The sequence below is a fragment of the Budorcas taxicolor genome, chromosome 19, assembly GCF_023091745.1.
Source record: "Budorcas taxicolor isolate Tak-1 chromosome 19, Takin1.1, whole genome shotgun sequence".
In the NCBI taxonomy this organism is placed as follows: Eukaryota; Metazoa; Chordata; class Mammalia; order Artiodactyla; family Bovidae; genus Budorcas; species Budorcas taxicolor.
In genome coordinates, this window is record NC_068928.1 from 36,519,679 (window position 1) to 36,533,904 (window position 14,226).

General features: G+C 43.1%; 1 protein-coding gene across 2 annotated transcripts in view; it reads right to left on the reverse strand.

Annotated features, from left to right (window-relative positions):
• Positions 1–5,944: 5,944 nt before the first annotated feature.
• KAT7 (lysine acetyltransferase 7) overlaps positions 5,945–14,226 on the reverse strand; it is a 35,969-nt gene continuing 27,687 nt past the window's right edge. For both annotated transcript variants that reach the window (XM_052658889.1, XM_052658887.1), the window contains 6 exons: positions 13,713–13,802; positions 13,361–13,501; positions 12,239–12,332; positions 9,497–9,643; positions 8,795–8,901; positions 5,945–7,613 (listed from right to left, as the gene is read on the reverse strand). In XM_052658889.1, coding sequence (XP_052514849.1) covers positions 7,512–7,613; positions 8,795–8,901; positions 9,497–9,643; positions 12,239–12,332; positions 13,361–13,501; positions 13,713–13,802 — 681 coding nt within the window. In that variant the 3' untranslated portion in view covers positions 5,945–7,511. The remainder of the gene's footprint in view (positions 7,614–8,794; positions 8,902–9,496; positions 9,644–12,238; positions 12,333–13,360; positions 13,502–13,712; positions 13,803–14,226) is intronic.

The following is a 14,226-nucleotide window of genomic DNA, read 5'->3' on the forward strand; positions in this document are numbered from 1 at the left end:
GCAGCTAGTCATTTGAAGAGCTCTAGAGTAAGGAAAAAGGCCACACCTCAGGGAGGTGACGGGACCACTGTCCTGGCCCAGCTGTGGTCCTGGGAGGTGGCTCACTGTGACAGCTCAACGTGAAGGAGAGAGGACTGAAGATTTCATTCCCATGTTTGAAGCTGGAGACATCCAAGCTTTGGCTGAAGCCACTGACCATTCAGTAAGTTCCCTCCTTGGGCTGGCACTTTGCTGGGCCCTCAGGCGGGACTGGGAGCAGGGAGGGAGACTGGAATTTGTCCTTGAAGAACTATGGACCACAGAGGGCAGAGGCAATGTACTCGTTCAAGGCAGCCCCTGTTCTCCAACAACTCTTTTCACACCCACCACGTTCCCTCAAGCTGGTGTCTGCACATGCCATTCTCCTCCCATGCTGGCTAATTCTTACTCAGAGGTCCCAACCCGGCAACTACTTAATCACTCCCTCCACCGAGTTCCCGCAGCACTTTGCACATTCTTCCACTACAGAACTCATATCTGATATAAAATTAAGTTTATCTCAACAACAGGGTTTGTCAAGTACACAGAGCGCTTCTTAATTATCTTTACCCCAGTGCCAACAATAGAGCTCAGAGGTCCCTGGAGAGGGTTTTCACGAAAGACTCACATAGAACGCATGGTGCTCAAATGCTCAGCTCTTGACCTGCAGCCCCATGACTAACTGCTCTCGTTGGCTCAGGTCTACAGACGGCACTGCCGCACACCCTGCTGTGGGCTAGAAACCTGGGAGTGACTCCCCATCCCTCACTGCCCCCTCTAAACACCTCCCCCCTAGTTGGTCATTCTTCCAAATATACCTAAATTCATCTTGCCGCTCTCACTACACTTACAGGAGGTACTATCTTCCTTGGCCGAGGGGGCAGCAGCCTCCTGAACGGGCATCCATGCTTCCCACCCTACTGCTCTCCATCCAGAGCAGGACTTTTTAACGTGGTGGGCCTGTCCATCCCCTACTGGCCACAGTTCAGTTTCCTAGGTCAACCTGAAATTCTTGTTGGGGCCTTTAAGGCCCTGTGTTCCCTGATTCTCACCCCCCACCCCCCCTCAGCCACTACCAGACACTCTCTCAGACCCTCTGGGACACCAGAGGCTCGCCAGCTTTTGTGATCTGTGCTCAGGCTCTCCCTCTCGGAATGCTGCCCACGCCCCATTTGGCTAACCCAATCATCTGTCAGGTCCCATGATAAAGCAAGCTCCCTTCTCAGTCAGGGCTTCCTGGATAACCAAGCTCAGCTAGTTCTCTCCAGTTATGTTTACCCAACACCTGTCCTTTGTCCTTCAGGGCACTGATCACAATTAGGAATTTAATGCTGATCTTCTCCAGGAGACCAAGTTCTACATCTTTTGTGTACAAATGACTGACTGAATATATTAGGCACACTAAAAGACAAGTCACCTCCACAAGTATTATCCTCAATCTGCACCGGAAATCCCAGAGCCAGGATTTGAGGGAAGGTCCTTCACTCCAAGCACATTTGACCCCTACAATGACTTGGTCTCTGCCACAATTACAGACATGTCTTAGGCAGAAAAATAAGTCTTCACAAGGAATTCCTTTTTAGTTGGGCCATTTCAGTAAGCACCAAAGAAACATCTAAATGTCTGCCCCCATAGCATACTGGTCTCCAGAGAATCCTTCCAGACCATTTTAGGAAACGTTACATTCTGTCTCCTTCTTGGATAATCCCAAGAGGTTCTGAGATGCCCTGAACTCAAGAAACATATCAATATGCAACTTCAACTGTTTTCCAAGTTTGACCACAGTACCCATGGTACCTGTAATACTTCACTTAGGGGAATGCTGACATGGAGGCTTCCCAAATGAAAACAGGAAGAGACTAGCCCAGCTGTATGTGGAGGCTGTGTAGGGGAATGATGAAAACTACCCAGGTGGAGTCCACTTATGGAAACTTGAAAGCCAAGATAAATGAGAACTTAATCCCAAAATGGGAGGAACTGGAGACCTATTTCTAATAGGATATTCACCCTTCCTGATCCACTTCTCTAAGGTGGTGACTAAGAATTCTAAGGCTAGGCAAGGACCTGAGAGGCAATTTGACTGGAAGCTGAGATATCAACCAGGGTCAAACTGCGTCTGTGGGTGCCACTGCATGAATAGTGCTCCCCTGGAGTTACACAAGGTGGAGGTCCTCCTCTGGGCACATCTGGTTTCCAATAACAGGCAATCATTTACCAAAATAAAACTATAAGGACCAACTGTGAAGGCAGGCAGGTGAGGTTCCTGCCTTTTCACTGGAGCTTTCTCAAACCAGTTTATTTATTAACCCAAGTCCAGAAATGACTTCAAGGTCTGTCTCCTAAACTGTATACAAATGTGTGCATATCTGCATTTATGTACACTTTTCTTTTAAAAAACCCAATGGTTTTATTAGATTCTCAAAAGGTCAGAAGGAAAGGTCCTTTACTCCCAAGTCCTTTTTTCACTTACACACTGCTATGTATCTGTATGTATATCTAACCATCCTAAAATAGTCAATGGTTTAAAATACTTCCAGGCACTTCCCTGGCAGTCCAATTGTTAAGACTGTGCAAATCTACTGTAGGGGTCATGAGTTTGATCCCTAGTCAGGGAACTAAGATCCCACATGCCACTCAGCGCGGCCAAAAATATAAAACACTACTTTTCATGATTCTCTAGGTTGGCAACCCTCAGCTGGATGATTCTTTAGTTTTAGGTCACCAGGGTACAGGGTCTGGGTACAGGGTCTGAGTACAGGGCCTGGATTTTTGACACTTAAACTTCTGGTCTGAAAATGTCAGGTTTCTAACAGCAAAAGTAGAAACAGCTAAAATATCACTTCTGGCACCTTGATTAGTGAGAAGTCCAGCCCACACCCTGAAGGAAAATTAGCTCTTATTGGAAGGAACAGCACTCATATACAGAGATGGGATTGTTGGTGACCATTTCTGGAGGTGATCTACCACACCTTTTTTTTGAGATAAGGGTATAGATTTTGGAAAACTTTGCATACGATTGAATAAAACATGAGTGGTTTCCAAAACACGTACCGAGTTAAGAAACACTGGTTTTGTGAATGGAAATGACTTGTCCAGGGTAAAGATGTTCTCACACAGAACATCCAGGGGGAGCAGTGAAGCCAAAGCTGTACAACAACACAGGTTATTTTCTCCACTCGAGCACAAATCAACAGACCCCAAACCCCAGAACGGCGGTAGCATCTATAGGTTCACATAAGACAGAAGAGACAAACTGATCTTTCAGCACAAGGGACATTTTTCACCACTGGGCAGTCCTTTTTTACCCCCTTCTTAGTGACATTCATTGGCATTTTGTTGAAGATACCACAAAGGAAGTGGGCAATTAAACTGCCCTCATCAGCAGGAAACAGTCTGGGAGATGCAGTCATACAAGTTCGTAGCAGAAAGTGCTGGAGTAAAACCAGTGGTCCAATTCTATAACTCCATGATCCCAATGAATACCAAAAAGTAGTTTTTAGAACTCCTAACATACATTATATTTAGCAAAGTTTCACCCTATTCTCTGAATATGCAAAACTCTATACAGCACTGTGTATACAAGTGCATCTGTGAAACCATGGGCAGGCAGCATGTTAACCTTCAGTAAGGAGTTCCCTTTGGTCGTCACTGCACCTCACTTAATGGGACCTGTCACCTGGGCCTGCACAAACCATGCATAAGCCGAGGGCTGAGTGAAGGCTGTCCGGGGGGGCTCCCATCTACCTTTTCGCTGGAGCTTTCTCAAACCCTCAATCTCCTGAACTGTAGATAAATGTGCGCATATTTGCACTTCTGTACATTTTCTTTTAAAAGACCCAATACTTTTATTAGATTTTCAAAAGGTCAGAAGTTAAGTAAAATGGGTAAGGATCACCACGGAGAGCAACACTGTTTGATCCCAGTACCTGGGATCATAAAAACCATGCTCCTTCAATGTTTGGCATATCAACTGCTCTTCAAAGGAGGAAAAGGCAGATGTGTTTATGCCTAGTTACTAATATACTTCCAAAAAACTGCTTTCCACTCATTTCATATTCCAGAAGGAATGCATGATGGAAGCAAGCTGTGGTATTTTTTTTATACTGGCTTCACATGAACTCCATTAGAGGCCATTCCTAACCCCAGTCAGGCAACCTGCCCAGAACCACAGGGATAAACCAAAGCTCAGGTCATGTCAAGAGAATCATCTTGCCATATAAAGGGCACACCATATTCTTAAAAACTACTTAATGTGACTCATTGTTCCCCCTTGTGAGAAACAGGAAAGCAGGCACCGAGGCATCAGATGACTCACATTAGTTTTGTCAGAAGCATGGGATCTGGACTCAAGAGAAGCAACGCTCTCATTCTGTTTCTATAACCCGGCAGTAAGACTTCTGAGCCTCAAATTTTCTCCTGTGGAAGAGGGCTACAATATTTACCTTACAGTGATGATGTGCTAAGGACTGAAGGAAACCACAAAAGTAAAGGGACAGTGCTTACTGAACAGTTTACTCCTAAATCAGAAGCAGAACCAGAATGAGGCACATCTCTGTATCCTGGTTTAGGTCTCCGACCTACAAATGCTGCCTACAGGAGTAACTAAACTCAATTCTTTCATTTTAAAGTCTTCACCAGTCTTGGCATTCTTCTGGCAATGGAAGCCACTAGAAGCATGGGGGATTGTGGCTGAAGCAAAGAAAACTAACTAGAAGGGAGAAGGTAAATCATTAGGGAATCAAAAAAGCCAAGAAAGCAAATGGCAGAGGGGAGGGTCAAACAAGGCAGTGTTAAAGTACCCAGCACACTGCTGAGCGGAAAAGAAGCAACCAGCACATGCTGAGGCTTTCTTCCTCTAGAAATGGTTGGTGCTTCCACTTATGGAGTCTCAGAGATGCAGGAATGACTCGAGACTCTTGCTCGTCTAACAAAGGAGCCTAAGAAGCTAAACTTCTTTTGTGCAGGTACAAAAGGAGCCAGAGGGAACAGTCTGACTCAAAACAGCCAAGGAAGTGAACGGCCAGTTCCCACACCTGCAAGGATTTAAAGCAGAGAAATCTTCCTTTGGTTTCTAGGTGAGGAAAGAGGGATGACAGTCACCAAAGACTTGTGATCTGCACTGTCTATCCAGTATCATGGTCCATATTACCTTCCTCAGCTTTTCCAAAATGGGAGAGACAACAGAATTTCCCTTAGATGCAAACACCTAGAAGAGGGAAATGAGGGCACACGTTTCTCTAAGATGTGTGTAAGAATGGTCTTTTTATAAGCCTGAGTTTTTCTCATCCCATTTCCTACCCTAGTAGGTGACACGCAGGACACCTAACCTTACCAAGAAAGACACTTAGTTTTTCTGCCAGGAGAGGTTCTCACCATGCTGGCCAGAGGGGGCAAATTCACTCCAACAAATACAATTTCCACCCTCCTCCTCTCTACCATCCAGTTAAGTGCCCGGTCTGCCATTTCTCACACTAGATGAACGCTACAGGAAAGTGCAGCTACTTTCAGAAATCACCTCAACCTGGGAGAGACAATGATTCTTAGAGATGGCATTGCTCACTACTGGCAAGTAAGCCTGGAGGTCAAAGAGGACACGTCTGTTCCCACTTCCCACAGCTATACCACCTAGCCTTACCTCCTGCTGGGTCTTCGAATGGATAACAGAAACTACTCACAGCTACGCATACCTGTTAGCTGGAACCAGAGTGTGGCACAGAGAATTTACTCCATCAACTAGACATGCTCAGAGTTAAGCACTCCCTCCAGACAGCCTGCATCAGAGGAAAAAACAACTTTCCCCACCCACAAATCCTGTCCCTAAACAGTCAGTTTACTGCTTAGAAAATAAACCCCAAGTGCATTTCTTATTAGCAGTAGGCCAGTGGCACCATGTCATACTCAAATGAGAGTTCCTGGGTGAAACAAATTTCAGCAGAGAACATGCTTTATTGAAGAGTAGATACAGAACAGCACATTCTACCACATTTGGGGAAGGGTTAGCTTCTGTAAAAGGCCTTTACCCCTTAAGAAAACCCCCAGTGAAATTGCTTTTGGGTAAATTTTAACAGTGACACTGAAACTGGCAGGGAGCTGCCACTGAACATGCTTAAAGTTAGCTCCCCCCAACCCACAGTGAATATAAGTAGTGTACAAAGATGACAAGAGAAAGGCACAAATGACCAGAGTTGGGATTGTGGTGAGGGCTCCACATGAAGACAGCGGTGTTGCAGGAGACCAAGTTGGGAAGGGTGACATGTCATACATCAAAAGCTGCCCCAAGATAGCAGGTTATAATGGGCTAGAGAGAAATTAGAGGGAGCATCTCTTCCTTCACTTAAACAACACCAAAAATAGAGGAGACCAGAGAATGGGGGGATGGTGGTAAATCCCAAAAAGGAAATGGAGTTCTTGGAAGGGCATAAGCACTTTAGTCCTTAGAGGGAGGGTGAGGCACTGTCGAAAAGAAAAGCAAACCTTGGCAGGGGTGGCCATTCTGCCTTGCTGAGTCATGGGCTGAGACACGGAAGTCATTCTCAATCACTTCTCCAAGGATGTTCAGACAAAAGCAATGCAACTTATGTGCAACTTAGGTGTGTAATACCAGACCAGTACTGGTGAAAGGTTTCTGCAATATAATTAACCGGTTATCGTGCAGCATGAAAGGGAGAACTGGAAATTATTTTGGCACCTGCAAAAGTAAAAAGAGGCAGGGAGTAAAGAGAAGAAAACATTTACTACTGGGCACTTTCTCGTGAGGCAAAAAGTAGTATTTCATTCCCTTTCACCAAGATGTTGCCCACTGCCCACAGGTGAACTCAAATCCAAATCAGAGAATCACTGCCTCTCAGTTCTCTTCTCCATCTCACTTAGATCATATGCTGTGACCGAGGCTAATCCCTGCAAGAGTCTTCACAAGTATTTGGCGCTGGTCAGCCTGATACTGATTAAAAACAGGTCTTTCAGTAAAAATGGAGGAAATAACTTAAAGTGAGATGAAATCCAAAGGGAAGGGACCCCTCCCAACACACACTCAGAAGTGTCACCTCTTCCCTGCCCCTCCAAAAACACATGTAAGGAATAACTGGAAAGGTCCTGGTGGCAGTAACCGTACTTGGTGGTCTGGTGACCAGGTGGCAAGAAGCACTATTACAAAGTTTAGAAGACACGACACAACCTCATGGGGCCAGAGGAGAGAACCAGTGACTGGACAGGTACAGTACCAAAACAGAACACCTTGGGTCAGTGCTACAGGGATCTGCACTCAAGTGTAATAGAGATCCCATCCAGGCAACCTCACTGAGGCCGAAACAACAGTTCCTCAGAACCAGCGTCTGCAGTGTACACGAAGGTCGGAGCCAGGACAGTCCTGAGGGGGATGGCCTTCCCAAAGGATACTGTACTTGCCAATCACAAGAGCAACAGAAATGACAGACAGATCCCTAGGGTACGGATTCCTACTGCTGGGGTTCGCTGGCTCGGAGTAACCGGTCACTTTAAGTGCCCTTGGGAGGGGTCCATTTTAAACAGCTTGGATCCATGGTTTTATTGGAGTTGGATCTTTTGGCCTCTTTGGCTATCCACTCATCAATGAGATCCTGAGAGAAAACAATGGGAAAAAATTATTATATGCATTCAACTAAAACATCTTTATATGTGGATTCTAAAATGATTGTTAGCAAAGAAGAAATCACCAAAGGTTTCATAATATACTGAGACAGGTATTAAAAAAAAGCTCTTTTGATTTACCTAATGTTCTCCTACCTAATCCATTTCTTCCTATTATGCCCTCAGCAAGACCTGAAAAATCATTACCCATCTTCCCTTATTAATTGTGCATACATGCTAAGTCACTTCAGTCGTGCCTGATTCTGTGCAACCCTGACAGGCTTCCCTGTTCATGGGATTCTCCATACAAGAACACTAGAGTGGGTTGCCATGGGCCCTCCAGAGTCAATGTTGTAAGTCAACTGAAAAAAAATTTTAAATTGACATCAGTCAGGGCTACGGTTTTTCCAGTAGTCATGTATGGATGTGAGAGTTGGACTGTGAAGAAAGCTGAGCACTGAAGAATTGATGCTTTTGAACTGTGGACTGCAAGGAGATCCAACCAGTCCATTCTAAAGGAGATCAGCCCTGGGATTTCTTTGGAAGGAATGATGCTAAAGCTGAAACTCCAGTACTTTGGCCACCTCATGCGAGGAGTTGACTCATTGGAAAAGATTCTACTGCTGGGAGGGATTGGGGGCAGGAGGAAAAGGGGACGACCGAGGATGAGATGGCTGGATGGCATCACCGACTCAATGGACGTGAGTTTGACTGAACTCCAGGAGTTGGTGACGGCCAGGGAGGCCTGGCGTGCCTGTGATGGGGTTGCAAAGAATTGGACACGACTGAGTGACTGAACTGAACTGAACTGAGATGGCATTTGTTAAAGGAATTTAAAACCACTTCTACAGGCCCTGGAGGTTATGGAGATTCTCCTCCACAGATGGGCACTCTTCTCTGATGTAAGAAAATCATCAAAGGACAGAAGTGCAACATAAAGCTGCTTAACTGGAGCTGTTGATGCTTCTGTCATCCAAGTATGAGACAGGAGTTTACCAGAAGCTTCTGATAAGGGTACAGTCGGAGACAAGTCTAACAGTGAGAGCAAAGGAAAAGTTGCATGGAGTCAGACTCTTTAAAAAGGGAAGGTTACCTTTAAGGTGTGAAGGCTCCACTTTGCTAGGCCTCAAGAGACATAAAGCAATGAGTAAAAGGCTAACAGAAACTTTACCTGTCTTTTCAAAACTAGGTGTTTTCCTTTCCAATACTTGAGCATCTGAAGGGCTTGCAGAGTGCTGACAATGTCCACAGGATTCACAGCTGTCTCCTGGCTAATTTCTGAAACAGAAGAGCTACTTGCTCAAAATGCAGACCTCCCCACCCCCTTACCAAGGACCCCTTTCCTTTGAAGGAAATCTACAGACTCCAAATGTTTGGAATCTTTGCTACTTGACCCAAGCTGTCCACAAGTTTATAAAGTATTCATCTGACCACTTAAAATAACTACAAAAGAGGGGCAGTACAGCAGGAAACCGCTTCGGCTCCTACAGAAATTGAAGTCAAAGAACAAACTAAATTATTTCACTCTCGCATAAATATTCCGGGATGTTAGAAGTTCCTGTGTGTGCCAAATGACTTGAAGTTTTTCTTCTTTCTTGCTTTTGTTGAGAATTTTGTGAAATAAAGTGTTAGCAACCTAAAATTTGAGAAACCAAATCAGATAACCAGTCCCTAGGGCCAAATGCTCTGGAATCCTTAGGCACCTTGGTGAGTGGTCCACATCAGTTAGCCTTCCGCTCTCATATTCAGATGCAACACAGAATGTGGCATTACCTTCACTGATTACAAAACATGAACCGGGCCAAACAGAAAAGTCAGAATATTCAGAGGAGCAAACATCTTAGGTAACATTCTCTAAGAGCAAAAAACCAACCTTTGATAGAAATCTCTTTGCCTTGGAAATTGTGCAGGTAACGAAGAAGCACTTCTTTCCAGTAACTGCGATAGCTTATGAGCCCCAGATCTGAGAGTGGACGTTCTGGGGAGCCAACTTTTTCTTCCACTTTGGAAAGCAAATAACCTGCCAGAGAACAATGCAGATACTGTATCTCATCCTAATAAGAACAGCGTACCAAAATGGATAAAGATTTAAGGAATAGTCTGCTTGGCCATATCCATCAGGGTCCAGTCTTAATGCAGTGCTATGTATTAGCTGTAGTACAGTTGACTGCCTTTGTACAAACAAAAGGGGACGAATGTGTTTTCACATTTACTTATAATAGACATTTAATATAAAAGCCTTCTAGTGGAAGCCTGCACTAGAAACTTGTTAATATTAATAGTTATCTGTAGGTATGCATTAAGAACAAAGTAGATGAGGAATTCCCTAGCAGTTCAGCGATTAAGACTCAGCGCTTTCACTGCCTGGGGCCCAGGTTTGATGCCTGGTCAAGGGTCTAAGATCCCACAAGCCAAAAGAGAGAACAGAGTAGATGGAAACAGGTTTGAAAGCCATTTCACTATATAGCTTTCAAGCTTTTTCAGATTTTTGCACTTTATGGATTATCTCAGAACTTGCCTGGTGGTGAGGTGGACAAGAATACTCCTGCCAATGCAGGGGACAAGGGTTCAATCCCAGGACCAGGAAGATTCTACATGCTTCGGAGCAACTAAGCCTAAGCACCACAACTGACGAGCCTGCACCCTTAGAGCCCCAGAGCTGAAGCTGCTGAGCCTGAGTGCCTAGAGCCTGCGCTTCGTAATAAGAGCAGCCACCGGAATGTGAAGTCTGAACAGCGCACCAAAGAGTAGCCCCCGCTCGCTGAAGCTAGAGAAAGCCCAGGCAAAGCAACAAAGACCCAATGCAGCCAAAAATAAAGTAATTTAAAAAAAAAATTTTTTTTAAGTAACCCTAAAAATTCTTAAAAGAAAAAAAGAATGGATTATCTCAGTACTGCCTATGAGATATTGGTGGTAGGCAGCAGATGGGAATAGACATGATCTGAATTTCACAAAGTCTCCAGTTTTAACAGCTAAACATCTAACTTTCAACACCAGGGGGATGAAGTCAGCAAACTCATACTTCAGGAAACTAAAACTACTGGATAACCAACTTAAATAAATAGCAAAGAAAAAAAAGAGATGGAGCGGGAACCTCTAAACTAAAAACTGATTTATAAGCTACACAGTTCTATCTGTATTTGCATAAAAACAACTTTTTTTTTAAAGAATCAAATCACAAAAAAATGAAAATTTGAATAGTGTATTTTATGACGGTAAAGAATTTTTTGTTTTGTAGGGCTTTTGGAGGTATAACAGACCTTATACTTTTAGAGATTCCAAAATAACTGAGGGTGTGACTATAAGTAAAACAAGACTGGCCATAAAATGATAATCATTACAGGGGGGTTTATTATACTATTATGCTACTTTAGTGTATGTTTGAAAATTTCCACAAAGTTTATAAAACAGTTGTTACCTGTTCAAAGATACATAGTCCCCTCAACTCCATTAGTGGATTATACCATTTCCTGATTTATCTCTAACCAAGTGGCTAAAAGGATCAAAAAGCTGATTCTAGGAATTCTAATTTGACCAAAATATATCATGTTACAGTGAACATGGAATAAAATACAGCTAAATCTCATTACTTACAGTAATTATATTCTATAAAGTCACAGCAAACACTGAATAAGCTATATTGAACCATTGCTCTTGAGGTAAATACAGGGTTAGGTTCCTGTGGACCCCTCGTCACATTTTCATCAACCAATCAATATATAACCAATTTTATGTGTTTTTGTTTAAAGACACCCATTTAATACATACTGTTGACTTAACATTGAACTAAAAGTCAACAGCACAATCACGAATGCCTGATAAAAACCTGTCTACGAAACACATTTTCTCTGGAAGGCACATCGCAGACTTTACTTCAGCACTATGCTCAGGGGCCACTGAAAATCAACAGGGAATTCCAGTGGCTACGCTTTCACTGCTGAGGGCCTGGGTTTGATCCCTTGTCAGAGGAATTAAGAGCCCACAAGTTACGTGGCATGGCCAAAAAATAATAATAAAAGATAAAAATAGCAACAAAAAGCATAAAAATATGAACAACATGGCTCTAAAGGACACCAGTGTAAACAAAGCCAAAATAAGTATCTGTTTGACCTCATCTGGAAACATGTGGTGACTTTTTTTTCACTGCCATGTGCATGTTCTTTGACTTTAGGTTACACATAAATTTTACTGAATAGGCAAATTCTCAAATATAGCATTCATGATTAATAAGACCCAAAGCCTCTATCAAGTGCCTTTAGAGAACAACTTATGAAACTGAACTTAACACCCATAAACAAATTTGAAGCTTTACGGATGAATGTGCTATTCATAAGTCTCACATTAGGATAATACTAAAGAGCTTACTTTACTATCCTCTATATGTCATATATCTATAGTCTATTAGGTACCAACTCAGGGTCCTGTATTCATCCGAGTGTTCAATGTGTAGCAGGCCAACTGACAATGTTCAGGTTTTTTCCACTTACTCACTCACTTAATATGAGTGTAATTCCACTATATGCCAGGAATTGTGAAGACAGACCATAGGACAAAAAGACAACAATACTTCAACAATCTCTGCTTGTGCAACTTATGACTTGGCTGTTTTACTTACTGAAATCAATGAGCATCTTGCCATAGCCCTGTCTCATGTACTGAGGCATGGTAAGGATACAGGATACATTGTAGTTGAGGAATGAATTCTTTTCCTAAAATCAAGAGCAAACAGATGAGAAGATTGGAAGAATATGGGACCAAAGGTGTCTCAGCAGTCCCAGATACAAGCAAGGCTGCTTACAATACATGCTAACTAGTCCTGGGGAGTGGCTGTCAGGCCTCACAGTTGGTACATCCATACCCTTTATGCTGATGATCCCAAGGTTTCCCTAGCTGAGACCTCCAGTCTCACCTTAAGGGCACTGACTCTAGGATTCCTTTTTAGAGACAAAGAGCAAGGCAAGAAGGTTTAGAACACTAAATCCAGTCTAGAGTAACACTCTTTAAATCACGTATCGTATGATTCCATTTATGTGAAATGCCCAGAATATGCAAGCTTAAATAGAGACAGTGGGCCTGGGAACAGAATGAGCGGAAATGAGGAGTGACTACCTATGGGTACGGTATTTCAAATTGGGAGTAACAAGAATTGATAGTGGTGACTGCATGGTGGCTGCTCAACCCTGTAACTATACTAAAACCCACAGCATCATACACTGTAAACCCACAGACCATACACTGTAAAGTGTATGGTCTGTGAAAATTATATTTCAATAAAGTTGCTATATTGAAGTTATAAGCAAAATCTGGCCTTGAATCTTTAAAGGTGTAGTGGTGTTATCACTGAAGGAGCCCAGCTAGAAAACCAGGCAAAAGGAACTATTTCCTGGTTTTAAGCTAATAACACAGAGGAGAGCAAAGCCAGGAGAGCTGGCTGGCTTGGATGGCAAGATGTGGGCTTGTGGGTTAGTAGGCCGGGTGCTGGCCAGCAACTAATGGGCAGCTTCAACCCACAAGTCCAGAAATGAGTAAGCCAAAAGCTTTTCATAAAGACTGCACATTTTCATTAAATAATCTTTGATACGTGGATGTCTACCCCACCCCCTGGCACCCTTTAAGACAAGGGCAATCATCAATGCTCAGGGAACCGCCTCTTTCTGTCAGCGATTTGAGGCTTCATATGCCACCATCAACTACCCTGCTCTGGTCATCAGCTTCTTAATCTCCAGATCCCGCTGACCTTGGAAAAATATCCAATCAGGTGACAACCAGTGCTGTCTGCTTCTGTCATAACATAGAACAGGAAGGGTTCCACATCATAATATAATGTCTTGTGGTCCAGAAAAAGCTTGGCCAACAGGCACAGGTTTTGGCAGTAGATCTGGAAGTAAAGAAACAGCATTCATGTGTCAGCAAGTGATTCTTATACTTAGATAAAGGACTAAAATTAAAGATCACACCATTATTGTTAATGGAGCAGAAACTGTATTTTGGCCAATAGAAAAGTTCTATCTTCTTTACAAGCTGGAGATAAATTTCTGAAACTAGTGAAAGTACATTTCCATCCCTTTTTCTGATGTCACCATTTTTACCTTGTTTTTCTTGCCATCTACTTCAAATACAGATATTGAACCTTTGCGATATATCTCATCACCAGGTGGGTGTTTCCACACACACTTAGCCTGTAAAAGAATGGAATTCACATCAGGGAAACAATCCTTCCCAGGAAGACTTGCTGCTCAAAAGGGAAAAGGAACCACAGGTTGAACTGGGTTAGCTGAGATGGACAGTTTGACAAATTGACAGCAAAATGGATTTTTTTCTTTTAGTGAAACAAAGGCTTCTAAATTCACTGCAATATATTTATGGATTTTTACAGCAGTTTGGAACAAGTTTTCTGGATTATTTTCTGGCACTGCTCCAACCTAGGAGATTAAATCTTCTACTATGTAAAAGTAAGATAAATAAAAAATACCCCAGGCTTATTATAAGATGGCTTGTGCCAACAGGAAGTTCTTAAGCGGCTTATTTCCAGCAGCTTAAGAGTTGCTAAGTAAAGGTACTCTCACCTTTACCAGTAACTTCTCATTACCACCTAAACCATTA